General features: G+C 38.0%; 1 protein-coding gene across 3 annotated transcripts in view; it reads left to right on the top strand.

Annotated features, from left to right (window-relative positions):
- LOC149559119 (DUF21 domain-containing protein At2g14520-like) overlaps positions 1–15526 on the top strand; it is a 267823-nt gene that overhangs the window by 80858 nt on the left and 171439 nt on the right. For all 3 annotated transcript variants that reach the window (XM_089833060.1, XM_089833061.1, XM_089833062.1), the window contains one exon: positions 8315–8401. In XM_089833060.1, the coding sequence (XP_089689186.1) occupies positions 8315–8401 (87 nt within the window). The remainder of the gene's footprint in view (positions 1–8314; positions 8402–15526) is intronic.

The raw sequence follows: 15526 nt of genomic DNA on the forward strand, positions 1-15526 counted from the left end.
TGGCGAACAATAGAGAATCCCAATAAGAATTTGAAGTACAAGAAGTATAATCAAATCGCATACCTAATGACTACCCATAAGTCGTGTTTAAATACCCGGTAGGGAAAGCTTTTCGAGGGTGTACAAAGAAGCCGACGGCGACATAAATTATGGAATCAAAACAAAAACGGGTCCGAGATATATTAAATCAATCGGCCTATTAACAATAGTTTGATTAATGATTTATTTTATAACGGGAACATTACAGTCCTCCTGTCTCGAATTTTGCTTGTCCTCAAGCAAATGCAATGTCGGGTGCTGAAGAATGTGTTCACCCTCCCAAGTCACGTCGTCCAATGGCAAGTGTTTCTAGTGCACCAAATATTCCTTCACCGTGCGGTTCCGTAGAGTCTTCTCACGTACTTCGATGATCTCAATTGGTTCTACAATGAGCTTTCCTTCTTCATTGAGCAGAGGAAGGTTTGTGGCTACCGTGACATTTTGCCCTACGACCTTCTTCAGGCATGAAACATGAAAGACATTATGAATACATCTCTCCTTTGGAAGTTCCAGCTCATAGGCGACTTCACCAATGCAACGTACTACCTGATAGGGGCCATAATATTGTGGCTTCAATTTTTCTTTTCCCTTTTCCTTTAATGAGGATTGTCGATGTGGCTGGAGCCTAAGATAAACCAGGGCTCCTACTTTAAAACTCCTCTTCATTCTGTGTTTTTTGGCGTACATCTTTTGTTGATTTTGTGCCCATTGTAAGTTTTCCTTCAGGTATCTGAGGATGTCCTGTCCCTCTTGAAGCTAGTCCCTCGCCCTCGGTGCACAACTGTCACCCAGAACTGTGTCAATGAAGGAAAGGGGTTCGTACCTATATAGAACTTTGAATGGTGCCATTCCAATGGACATGTGGTACATGGTATTGTAGCAATATTCCCCTAGGTGTATCCATTTGACCCACGCCTGTTGTCGTGCCGAAACATAGTTCTGAAGGTAACCTTCGAGCCACTTGTTCACAATCTTTGTTTGTCTGTCTGTTTGAGGGTGCTAACTAGTCCTTGGTGACAAATTTGTCCCTGCCAACCGAAATAATTTTGTCTAGAAAACATAGATGAATCACCCATCCCGATTGCTGACAATGTTTTGGGGTAACTTGTGGAAACGAAAGACTTCTCTAAAAAATAGATCAGCAACTTGTGTAGCCTGAAAATCCGAGGGGATGGTGAAGAAACGTGCATACTTTGTCAATCTGTCAACCATCACGAAGATACAATCTTTTCCGTTCACCTTGGGAAGTCCAGTTATGAAATCCATCGAGATACTTTCCCACTTATGTTCTGGAATTGGCAGAGGTTATAGTAACCGAACAGATAGTGTATGTTCGAATTTGTTCTGCTGGCAGACCGCACACTCTCTTACATATTGCAATACGTCCCTTTTAAGTACTTTCTATGAAAACCTCTCTTTGAGACTTCTGTAAGTTTTGAGGAAGCCCGAGTATCCTGCCAAGGGTGAGTCGTGTACCTCCTTCAAGATTTTTTGCTTCAATTTGGATTTTGACACTAAAAATATCGGACTCTTATAGTAAATGATGTCATTCACCACTTTGTACCAATCATCCTAGGTGTTCCATCCATTAGCTCATAGGAAAATGTGTTTTTGGAATATTCTACCAACAAATGTGCCTTCTAGTTAGTTGAAATCTGGTGTAGTGAGAAGATGGCGGGTTTCTTGGACAAGGCATCTGCAACCACATTGTTCCTTCCTTTAACATATTCAATGTCAAAATCAAAATTTTGAAGCTTGCTTACTCATTTTTGTTGCCTTTTATTCAAATCCCGTTACTCCAGAAAATATCTCAAACTATTGTAATTTGTACGAATGACAAACTTGGCACCCACCAGATACTGCCAAAACTTGGTTCGTGCATGTACGATGGCCAACATCTCTTTGTCGTAGACGGAATATAAGCATTCTGTTTGCATAAGCTTCCTGCTCTCATAAGCTATGGGGTGTCTATCTTGCATCAGTGCCATGCCAATGCCTTCTTCGGATGTGTTGCACTCCAAAATGAACGGTCGAGTGAAATCAGGTAATGCAAGTACGAGACAAGTGCTCATTGCCTTTTTCAGCTTATCAAAAGTGCGTTTGTGCCTTTTCATTCCATTGGAAAGACCCCTTCCTTGTCAAATCCGTTAAGGGTGCACTGAGTTGAGAGAATCCTTTAACGAACCTCTGGTAATAACTCTACAGTCTGGAAAACCATCGCAAATCCGTGAGTGATTTTGGGGGAGGCCAATCAAGGATAGCTTGAATCTTCTCTTGATGCACTTGAACTCCATATTTATTGACAACATGCCCCAAGTTCAATATTTCTATCATACTGAATTCACACTTGGATTGCTTGGCGAACAAAGACTGCTCCTTCATGATCTAAGCTTAAGGTTTCATCCAGGTGCTTTAGGTGCTCCCATGTCCTGCTATAAATAAGATCATCAAAAAATACCAATAAGTACTTATGCATTTGTTTGTTGAAGATGCGATTCATGCATGATTTGAATGTAGCAGGTGCATTTGTTAATCAGAACGACATGACCAAGAAATCATAATGCCCTAAATGACAACAAAAGATCGTCTTTTCCACGCCTTCCTCACTCATGCGGATTTGATGGTATCTGAAATAGAGATCTATTTTCGAAAAGTAGACTCCACCATGCAATTCATCTAGCAACTCATCTATCCTTGGAATTGGATATGTATTCTTTATTTTTTTTGTTAAATGCACGGTAGTCCACACACACGCGCATCATCCCGTCCTTTTTGACCAATACCACTGATGACACGAAAGGGCTAGAACTAGGACGGATCCATCCTTTCTCTAGCAGTTCCTGAATCGTCTTTTTATCTCATCTTTGAATTTCTTGGGATGGCGGTATAGTGTGGTTATGACCGGCTTGGCTCCTGCTTCCAACTCGATAGTATGTTCAAACCCTCGATGTGGTGGTATACCGGGAGGAATGTCTATAAAAACTTTATCATGGTCGCTCAAAATCTTTTGGAGATCATCATCCTGTGGCGGTGTTCGTTGCGCTTTTATAGGTTCTGCCGAAACAAAACAATGTACGGCCCAAGCAATGTCATTACGCCGATAATTTGCCTCCATCCGATGTGCAGAAACTTCCTTCGGACCCTCATTTGCCATTTCGTGGAGAACAATCTTCTTTCCATCGACAACAAAAGTGAAATCCATCCGTTTGAAGCTTTGAGTGTATTCATCAAGTGTCTCCATCCACTGAATGCCCAAAATAACCTCCATGTCATCAAGGTCAACTATGAAGAAATCCTCGATCACTGTGTGATTTTCCATTGTGACACTTAGTTGAGGAATAAGGTGTGTGCACGATAGAAGAGTCCCTCCGGCAACCTTGACCTGAAATCTTGCACTTGTCTACATAGGTAGACCTCTTCGCTTCACCAGAGATGAGTTTATGAAGTTTAGAGTGGCTCTGCTATTGAGCATCACCATAACCCTTTGTCTTTGAAGGGTTCCTCAGGTTGTCAGCTAGAGTGATAGTTCGTCCGCGCCGTACCAATGCAACAATTCTTTCTGTACAGTTCAAACTAATCTGGTTGGTGTTGTCGTGATGTTGGTTGTCTTCGGAGGATATTTCTTCCAATTTGTCCTCATCATTAGACACAACCTCAATGTAATGGATTTTTTCTTTTCTGAGGCATCTGTAGCTAGGCTCCCAAGATCACTTGTAGTTAAAACACAGTTTCTTCCTTCGGAGCTCCTGTCTCGTGGCTTTGTCCAACGATGGCTTCTTGGGCAGAGGTTTATTATCTTTGTTTGTCGGAAACATTGGTGGTTTTGAATGTGAGTAACTTCGCGAGGATAATGCCGATGATGTTGCCATACTCTGTGCCTTCTTAATGGCCTCTGATAGGTTGGCAGGATTGAACCCCTTTACCCAACCTTTTAGTGGTTCTGTTAGTCCGTACACGAAGAGCACTATCCATCTTCTTTTAGAAATGTCCGTGACCAAAACAAAGAGTTTCTAAAATTCCGCAATGTACTGGTCAACTAATCCAGTTTGTCTCAGCTGTGCCAAATCTTTGAAATTGAGTTCCGGATCTATACCATCAAATCGATCTATCAATCTCTCGGTGAGTTCTGCATAAGTATTTATTTGATCATGCCCCAGTGTAATGGTGCCATGATGCCACCATTCATGTGCTACTCCCTCCAAGTGTAATGTTACAAATTTAATTGCATCTTTTTCTGGCATAGAATTAAGCTGGAAGGATCAGCCTTCATTACCCACGCTTGCGCAAATACGGATCCGGATCCATCAAATAGAGACAAATTTACTTTACTCAACTTCCTCTTGAGATCATCATTAAAATATCCTCTGTTTCCACCTCTCGAGTATCTCATTCTCAGATTTGCGTAATCTTTGTAGGATATATCTTCCTCCAAATTCACATTCTTCTAATCTTCCCTCAGCTGTTCTTGCATTTCTTCAAGGGTTGGTTGTTTCCCTCCGTGTGGTACCTCCACCCGTGGAGGAAAAGATGGCATGGAAGGTTGAGAGCGTGTTGGATGAGGGTTTGCTTTACTCAACACCTAGTTTGTGCTGTGACCATTTTGTTCACGAGATATTTTATTGTCTTCCAACTTCTTGAGAGTTTCTTCCATGAGTTGTTGAGTGTCATTGATTTGTGCTTGATTGCTCGCAAGCTCCCTCAATACTGCCACGAGTTTGGCAGCTATGGGTTCCGGTTCGGCAACCATTCTATCAACAGAATGTGTTCTTCTCTTCTGGCTATAAACAATCATTCACTGTCCATAGGCTAGCAGGATCAAGCTTTGATACCGCTGTAATGTTCCTTTATACGAAAGGGGTTGAAGAAATGTAAGGAGATGAATGTTTGAGGGTCGTACAAGGTGTTATAGCAGAGGTCGTACAGTATGCAGGGCAAGGAGAAGCCATATGGGGTTTATGTTTTAACTGAATGGTGGGTGTAAGGAAGACTGTACGTGACAAAGGATGGTCCGTACGGTAGTAGGGTCAAGGTCGTACGGTGGACCAATCTATCGTATGATGGAGATGGGGTGGATGGTGTATGGTGTGGAATTTCGTATATGCCACAGGAGGACTGTACAGACAATAATGCAAGGGTGTTGCACGTTAGGGATGCCGTACGTTAGAAAGGGGTGAGGAGTAGGCCGTATGGTAGGCAAGAAGACCATATGGTGAAAGAAGTAATTCGTACAATGGGAGTAAGGGTGTGGACAGTGTACGGAGGGTGTAATGCCGTGAGGGATGGAAGGAATTTCAGGTTGCTTTGTCAAATATTCAGGCTATGCTCAAAGTTATCCATAGCAGTGATTGTATTCGCTAGAGACACCAAACAGTGCTAGTACAATATTAAAAACCAAATTACAAATTGAAGCAGATATAAGTATTTGCAAATAAAGATAGTGCGCGAAATCGCTAGATCTGAACCAAAGGAATACCACAACAGAATAGGGTGAGGGATGAATCCCACCGTAACCGGACTAGCCAAATAGGGAAGATCTTTTACTTCTAAAACGTCGAACAATAGAGAATCCCAACAGGAATTCGTAGTATAAGAAGTATAATCAAATCGCATACCTAATGACTACCTACAAGCTGTGCTTAAATACTCGTCTGGGAAAACTTTTCGAGGGTGTACAAAGTAGTTGATGACGACACAAGCTATGGAATCAAAAAAAAAATGGGTCCGAGATATATTAAATCAGTCAGCCCATTAACAATAGTTTGTTTAATGATTTATTTTATAATGGGAAGATTACAAACTATGCCAAAAGAGGCCTTATAAAGGGCTCTAGGTGTTAGGATTAGGTGGACAAAAAATAACAGTTACATGCAAATATAACTAGTATCACAAAGGAATAAAGTACATATAAATGAATAGAAGACACAGATTTAACGTGGTTCATCGAATCCCTAGGCTATGTCCACCAAACAAGTCCAATATTATTATCTAGTAACTTAAACTCGTAACAATCTTCAATCTCCCTTATAACTCAATACTACTGCAAGAAGCTATATTTTTTCCCTTCAGAAAAACCCTAACTGTAAGCCAATATTACATGACTTATGTCGGCTTAACAAGTATACCCTAAACATACTTGACGAGTCAGCCTTGGGAAACGGTTGATGAGTCAATTCAAAAATGCTTGAGTTGCGAAGTGTACAGTACTTTCCTGATCAATCAGCACGAATCAACATTGGGAAGTTTCCTGAAGGGTTACAAGTAGGTCTACAATACTTTACTATTTTATTAATTTGGGCCCCGTTATTTAATAATTAAATTAATTAATTAAAAAAGTCCTTGTGATATTATTTAAAATTTAGGACCACTTTATTTATTAACTTAATTAAGCTACTTTATTAAAATTGGGGACATCACATTAGTATGTTGATCAATTATGAAGTGATCTAAGAAATGAAATTTGATTCTTGATAAAGAAAGAAAGAAATTTGTAGTGATGCATTTAGTAAAGAAGAGTCATTTTTTTTTTGGAAGGTTGTCACCTTTAAATAGGGTATCTCTACTTTTAATGTAGGAGCATCCTGTGTGTAATGGTTTACTTGCATCACCAAAAATATTTTTTTGTTGTCTTTGTCAATAAGGGCTAGCTCAGTGCGAAGTTGCTATTTTTGATAGCTTGCTATTTTTAGTAAGTGGTCGTTTGAGCTCATAATGTTTTTATTTCTTCTTTGAAGGTTCATTTTAGATATATCAGTCTGCCAGTAAAGTTTCATTGCATTGTCAAGTCTATTTGACAAGTTATTGAAAATGTTCAGTATTGGCAGCAGGGTATAAAAACTTTGAACTCAGTTTTGAAGACTTTAGAGGCTTTGGAAAGGTGTCAAACATTGGCTGATTAAAGCTTGTGCAAGTTACACGTTGTAGGGCACTTCATGGCATTTACGAAATGGGGTCATACTAGCCAATTTGAGCAACTGGCAATGAGTTATGGTCTTTGGAATTTGTGCTACTTAAAATCAAAGAAAATTGAATTCCTTCAAAATTTCTGTTGAGTTCCGAAAGTTGTTGGAGCCTTCTCTAATGTAATAAAATATGAATAATAATATCTTAGGGTTGCTCAGGCTCAAAGTTTAGGGCTAAAATTTCTAGAACCGTCTTGGGCGGTGGAAAATTGCCTGTATAAGGCCCGTAGGGTTGTCTAGGATAGTTCTAGAAATGATATGGTGGCTCTGGCCTACAAAATATTGCAAGGGAATGCTAATGTGACTTTGTTATTCCATTTGTTAATATTGTAATTCTTTTTTATTGGAGAAGATAAGAAGCCCATTTTCTGTTCTTGCGAATTGCTGTTATTTCTCTATACTGTTGTGTGTGTTTGTGTTAGTACGGGGAGTAACCCTCATCTACTCTTGAAGACAAAAATGTATATAAAGAGATCTTATGAGGTGTGATTGTGGTGTGTGTGAGAATAAAAAAAAGTTTATCATCCAAACATAGTGGACTTTGAGGAGATAAAAGTGTGAACTAAAGAACATCTAAAAAAAGAGATTTATCAATCGTGACTGTGAGGAAGAAAAGAAAAGTCTCTATGAATAATATATATTAAGAGAATAAAAGTGGTAATTAAGTTAACATGTAGGTTTGATAAAAAGAGACATTACCATTCAAATGGTTGTATATTTCTGAAGAGTTCCATCCTTTCATCATGATATAAAAATACAAAAGAGGGAAGATGTTTGTATTAGAAAGGGTGTGGAGTATGTGGCTTAAATGAAACAGTATTGAAGATCTATATGGAAGGAAGGTTTAAGATAGTTATGACATGATTTTGAGCAGATAGAGAGAGAGAAACATGAAAAATAATATAAATTCTTTCTTTGTAGCTGTGGACACTCCTGTTGGCAGTTTTAGTCGTTTGTAATTATTTTATTGTAATCCATTGCTGAAGTATTGAAACGATTGTTTGATCATTAGGATTATGAAAATTTGTATTTATTCGATTTATGCCAGCCTCTATTGTGTTGGTCATTCTAACAACTTTTGACCAGAGAAATAGGGAATGGTGGGGAGACAATCTTTATATATTTATGACATATATTATTTATAAACAATCTGTCTCTTACATTCTAGAGGACTATGCTGATTTTCTTGTTGTGTAGTTATCTATATAAGGCATGTTAGATTTGAGATGTTCCCAAATTTTGTTTTCTCAGATTTTGGAATTGTTGTAATTCATTATGTCAAAGTGATGTATGTGCATATTTGGATGCTTGTGCAGCTTTTGGACTTGGTGCTTGGGAAAGATCATATTGTCCTTTTACGCAGAGCAGAATTGAAAACACTTGTGGATATGCATGGAAATGAGGTATGTTGTAATAAGAAGATTAATTCTTATGACGTAATTCTGACATGAGCTTAAAATTTCCTGACAAAGAGAAATGCATGCCTACAATATGCTTATGACTTTATGGTTTGCAGTTTATCCATTCTTTTCAGTATGCTTTTTGTGTTTTGAATATCCAGTTGGAGAAGGTGCAAGAGATTATACAAGATAAAACGCACATTGCTCAGGAGATCTAACAGTAATGATGGCAGTTAACAGACACTGCACTTATTGACTGAGACAATATAGCATTGCATAGTACATGATGACAGTTTGTGAAAATAAGTGGTACATGTTGTCACAATTGCATTTTTAAAGTGTTTTCACATGCTGACCACTTAATGTATTTGAGAGGTGTGTCCACTGAACAGTAATCAATTCTGTCTTTGCCACATCTATATAATATATGAAAATTAATCAAGCGAATACATGTAAGTATATATCAGTGTCAAGATATCCCCCTCTTGCAGTTGATTTTCACAACATGAACACCCTCATTCTTGGACACCATAACTGAAGCAGTTATTGTTGCAGTTCTGATATTGCCATTACTGTTGTACCCGTGGATGATGCATCAATAATTTCTAGCAGTTCTTTTCGTCTTGATATTTAAATGCTAGATTGTTAAAATTCTAAATCACGTTGTTTGCATTGAACTTTTGGCTATTGCTAATGTGTCAATGACTACTTCTGCCGACACTCTTTACAGCCTATGATTAAGAAGAACAAATCCAATGATGGGTTGTTGTCATCAATGTTAGAAAAGTGAATCCATAGAGAATGAGAGAATTGTGTGGTACACACTACGTGTGCATGTTTGAAATATCTCGAACTAGGATATTGTCTCAAATCTGACTTGGGTTTTTGATTCTTGACATGTTTAGCTCATTGCATTATAAAATAACATGTAAATGTGCAAACTAAACAGGCAAGGGAAATGATAGATGTCGAAGGGAATAAGTGATTTCAAAGACAAATCTATTGAAAATGACTCTTATATAAAACATGCATGGCTATTACATCAAATATACATAAGCACGCTCAAGCTGGAGTAGTACTAGCATGGTGACCTCCCTGGAAGACTTGGTGCTTCACCTTTGTGAGCATCACCTATATCCAATGAGTGCTGAGTGTTCCATTTATTCTCATGAGAGATGCTCATGAGAGATGGATTCGTGTGATTCACTACTCATGAAACATAGGTCAATGAGTTTGACTCAAAAACTACACAGTTAAATCCTGATAGCAATATCACAATCAAATATATTGTTGTTAAAATACTAGAACATGTGTAAACTTTACATGCAACATACCCACACGATTCCTCTCCAGTATCATCAAAGTCCTCTCAAGATATGATCATTTGTTGCATATGCAAGAGAGATTAAATGACATGTAAGAAGATTGACCAATGCAGAAATGGTGATGCTGCTGTAGAGCTGCACCAATACCAACATACAAGGGGGAGCCCGTATCAACCAAACCACAAATAATCACTGCAGTATGAGGAATGATTGTTGCCCAAAATGGAGAATTTGTTATCAGTATCACACAATCTCCCGGAAACAGAGCCAAATATCAATGCTAATCTCTCTCACAATGGTGCCATGAATATCTCCTAGTCATGGCCAAGGATGAGATAGCCGTCAAAAAAACTGAACAATGTAATGCACCTGTGAATCTTGAAGCAAATCCACCAAGGGGGCTGATCTGTGTTTTTGTCCAAATCACCAAACCATCTAATGTTTCTGTCCTAGTGTTTAATTGCACATTCAAGCAAAGCTTCAAGCTCACAATGAAAAGACTCAAAATATAAATAAGAATCTCTAGAATGCCTCCACAATTCCCCTTTTCCTCCTTTTATAATAGCCTTTTCCCTATTCTGAGAGAAATACTTTATTTATTTTCTTTTATTCATTTTCCTTCCAAAATGTAACTTTATGTTATAATTGCAAGTTGGCATTATATTAAAGTCACTATATTAATTTAAACTTCCTTTTATTCATGATGTTGGCCTAGGTAGATGGTAAGTGAAATGTTCCTTTTCTGATTTTTTTGATATTTCAAGCCTCTAATCAGATTTTCAAAATCAAACAACCAATATTACAAAGATCTACCAATTTCTCAATAGACCCCAAATCGGGTATGTCCGAAATAGTGCCAAAAATTGCACAACTTCACATATCATTAATAAATCTGAAAATGGACATTTTAACAGAAATTTCAGCAGCATAACGGCCTACAAAATGACATTTCCAGATCTATATAGCATTTACACAACAACTCCCAAATGTAGGACAAAAATCCTGCTCATCGGGCTCCTGAAATTAGCACAAAAATGCCCGAAAACACCACAAAAACATTAATAATCTATCTCAGAAGTTTAACCATGTCCCAATACATATATTCAGCTTTATTTTAACATCCTAAAGTTTGAAATACAGCAACAACCCAAACTGATATGAAATACTCAACTTGAAACACCAAACTCTTACAAAAACACACCCGAAAACCCACAAATCTGCACTGTTCAGCACAAAGGCAAACTCTGCATGAGCATGCACATGGAATGGCTTCAAACTCCCGTCCTTAGCCTTCCTAGAAACCTACAAACTCCCATTCTTGGGTCTCCTTCTTCATAGGTTTGGCAGCCTCTGAAGAACAACAAAGCAATGCGCAAAAATCAAGTTCTGGAATGAGCCCAAAATGCCTCCAAACCCTTTAAAAGAGGGCATAACCCTAACTCACGTCCAAGAGGGGTTAATAAAATATAATTTAATAATAATTTTTATTTATTAGTCCATTGATTTCCAAAGATTAGCCCCTTTTGCCGAAACTTCACCTTTTTGGAGCCTGCCTGCCTTAGCAAAGTTTATTATTTTTATTTATTTGAAAAGGGGACATGACAAGTCCTCCCCTCCCAAATATTGCTTGTCCTCAAGCAATGAAGGTTGGAATTCTCAAGAATATGTGCTCCTTCCCAAGTTGCATCCTCTAGTGGTAATCTTTTCCATTTGACCAAATGCTCTATGACGCTCCTGTTTCTCAATCTTTTCTCTCTTGTATCCAAAATCCCTTCTGATATCAAAACTAATTTTCCTTCATCATCAAGAGGTGGTAATTTTGTAGATACTATGGTTTACTGGCCTAGAACCTTCTTTAGGCAAGATACATGGAAAATATGATGTATTTTGCTGTTTGCTGGGAGCTCCAATTCATAAGCTACCTCTCCTACCTTCTTGATGATCTTATAAGACCCATAGAACCTTGGCTTGAGTTTCTCTGCCCCACTCCTCTTCAAGGTGCTTTGCTTATATGGATGCAACCTAACAAATACCAAATCTCCCACCTCAAAAGATCTTTCAATCCTTTTCCTATCAGCATATAACTTTTGTTGGTTCTGTGCATGTTGTTGATTATCCTTGAGGGACCTTATTATGTCTTGGCTTTGCTTGACGAAATCACTTGCTGCGGGTACTCTGCTATCGAAAAGTATTAGATCAACAAAGGAAAGGGCATCATAACCATAAAGAGCACGAAAAGGAGGCATACTAATAGACATGTGATGAGATGTATTGTAACAATACTCTCCTAGGTGTAACCATTTCACCCAAGCATGTTGTTGATTTGAAACATAGTTCCTCAAATATCCCTCTATCCATTTATTAACTATCTCTGTTTGTCCATCTGTTTGAGGGTGATAGCTAGTACTGGGAGTGAGTTCAGTTCCTGCCAAATGAAAGAGCTCCTTCCAAAAAGAGCTGAGGAATCTACTGTCCTGGTCACTAACAATGTTTCTAGGTAAGCCATGTAATCTAAAAATTTCCTTGAAGAACATTTTGGCCACTTGTGATGCTTTGAAATCAGATGTGATAGGAAAGAAATGTGCATACTTAGTTAGTCTATCTACCACTACATATATGCAATCCTTAGCTTGAACCTTGGGCAACCCAGTGATGAAGTCCATGGAAATACTTTCCCATTTTTGTTCAGGAATAGGAAGTGGCTGCAACAACCCTGCAGGAAAATTTTGCTCACTCTTGCTTTGTTGGCATACCATACATTCCTTAATGTGTTTAAGGACATCCTCCTTCATACCCTTCCATGAAAACCGCTCTCGAATTTTCCTGTATATCTTGAAGTATCCCTGATGACCAGCCAAAGGTGTGTCATGAAAGGCCCTCAATATCCTCTCTTTAATTTTTGATCCTGGCACTAAGAAGATCTTGTTCTTGTAATAAATCAATTCGTCAACAACCTTGTACCTGTTATCATCCACTAACTTATCCAAAATCTTGGTGGCAAAGGAATCTTTAGCATACTCTGAAATTATAGAGACTTTCCAATCAGCAGAGATAGATGTTAAGGAACACAAAATGGGCCTTATGAATCCCATGTCCAGGAGTTCTTTAATAGTTTTTTCAATTTCTTCCTTATAACCTCTTGGATGGTAGTATGGGGTTGTTATAACTGGCTTGGCACCCTATTCTAACTTTATAACATGCTCAAAACCTCTATCTGGTGGTAATCCTGGAGGCAAGTCATTGAAAACTATACTATGCTTATCAAGAATATTTTGAATTTCAAAATGGAAATTATCTTGATTCTTTGGAGAGCTTGTTGGATGGATTATGACTCCTACTGCCCATGCTACTTGTCCTCTTCGAAAAGTCCTCTTCATCCTCTTTGCAGAGACCATCTTAGGTGCTTCATTCGATAAGCCTCTCAATATGACTTCTTTCCCATTGGAATGAAATTTAAACTCCATAGTTTGATGGTTCATGTAATAGCCTCCAATAGAGTGCAACCATTGAACACCCAATACAAGATCTGTCTCCCCAATACCAACCACATAGAAGTCATCACATAACTCATAATCTCCTAAGGTCATCTTGAGTTGTTTCACCACCCGTGTGCAAGGCATAGTGAATCCATCAGCTACAGTAACATTGAATCCCTCAAAATCTTCTGCTTTAAGCCCTCTTTTCATGACAAATCCCTCATCAATAAAATTATGAGTTGCCCCACTATCAAGAAGAACTGTCAACCTTTGCCCTGCTAGTACCCCTTGAATTCGAAAGGGATGGTATCTTGGGATTCCTGATAATGCTGCTAAAGTGCCATCCTTGCTGATTTCTTTTTCTTTCTCTTCTTCTACCTCCTCCTTAGTGTCATGAAATTCCTCATGCTCATCTGAATTAGATTCTGAAGCAACTTCAATATGGTGTACTTGACCTTTTTCCAAACATCTGTGTCCTGGAACCCATGGTTCTCTACAAGTAAAACAAAGCTTTTTCCTTCGTAATTCACTCCTAGTCTCTTCATCTACCTTTTTCTTTGCCACATTTATCACATCTTTTGGTGGTAGTGTTGGGAAAGTCTTTTTCTGAAAATTTCCCTTATGTTGCCAAAGATTTGGGGGTTTTTGATTAGTGACTGATTTCATAGGTATGCAAGTTTCAAGTTGCAAGCTTCTTTTGATAGCTTCCTGTAAGGTTGAGGGTGAGAAAGCTTTAACCAAACCCTTAACAAAATCTTCTAAACCATCAAGAAAAAGATAAACAATCCTCTTTTCACTCATATCAGGTACCATAACAGCCACTTTTTGAAACTCTTCTATATACTCATTAACTAGTTTGGTTTGCTTCAACTTTGACAATTCTTTAAAGTATTCTTCATCATCCTTGAGGTCAAATCTATCTATCACTCTTTGACTGAAATCATCAAATGTAGTTACTTGATCATGACCTTGAGTAGTCATTCCATGATACCACCAATCATAGGTTGCATCTTCCAAGTGTAGACTTGCAAATTGAACAGCATCACTCTCCTTCATGGGGTTAAGTGTGAAGAAAGTCTGTAATTTTTGTAGCCATGCTTTAGCGGAAATTTTATTTGTTCCATCAAAAGTAGGTGCTGTAAACTTGCTTATTTTATTTTTGAGTTCTCTTCCACTTATGTCATGCTCCCTCCTGTTCTCTTTCTTGGGCATCAAAGTGTTCATCATATCCACATATTCTCTAAAAGGAACCGAACTACGAAAGTCATCATCTAAGCCATTATAAGTAGCTCTTAATGCAATCAAGTTACCTGTAACCTCTTCCACGAGATTAATGGCTAGATTTGGTATTGGTGGCTCATCTGCAGGCAAGAAAATAGTTTTGGTTGATTTAGATGGTGTGGATTTCAGATTTCTTGACTCCTTTGAAGTGCTCCCTTTCTCATTAATAGATGCAACTCCTTGTAGTTTTTCTGTCAATATTCACAAAGCCTCTCTAGTTTTTGCCAAGCTATTCACTGTTTGCTTCTGAGTATTTTTGATGTCTTGGAAGAATTTCTTTGCCATCTCATCTGGATTAACCATAATTTTCCCTTCCTTGGATTTTGTACTTTTACTTTCAACTGAAGGTTTGATGAAAATTTCTTTATTCTTTTCTCGCTGCAAATATCTTTTTTCTCTTTCACTTAGTTGCATGCAACCATAAATTTTGACATGCAACTGATTAGAAGCAACATGCAACCACCAAATTCACCAAGAATTAACATGCAAATGATTAGAAGTAGCATGCAACCATAAATTATGACATGCAAGATCTGGGTAGTTGTCAAAATTGACATGCAAACTTCTACAAACCTTCAGGCTAGCAAGATCATTGCTATGATATCACTGAAATGTCCCTTTTCTGATTTTTTTGATATTTCAAGCCTCTAATCAGATTTTCAAAATCAATGTAATGACCCTTCTTATAAAGGCCACTGAAACCCTCAAACTGAACTTAGGAATTTTGTCAAACACTTGGCATGTAATGAATAATAACAGTAACAATATTCAGAATATGGCAATTTCAGATTTGATACTTTCAGAATATAATCGCAGAATTACAATATATATTTAAAGCCTTTGAACGATATTTCAATTACAATGCAATAAATTTTGAAATTGTTTTATTACCAATTCTGGACTGATTATTACAATGACTGTATGACAGCAAATTTACCCAAAAATTGACATATGTTTCAGAATGCAAGAACCTGGTTTGAAGAACTATGGAAGAACACCACGTTCTGATGCAAATTATTGATGAAGACCTCCAACCGCACCCCCAA

The sequence above is a fragment of the Cupressus sempervirens genome, chromosome 5 (genome assembly GCF_028749045.1).
Source record: "Cupressus sempervirens isolate cs-2001-9-10 chromosome 5, ASM2874904v1, whole genome shotgun sequence".
In the NCBI taxonomy this organism is placed as follows: Eukaryota; Viridiplantae; Streptophyta; class Pinopsida; order Cupressales; family Cupressaceae; genus Cupressus; species Cupressus sempervirens.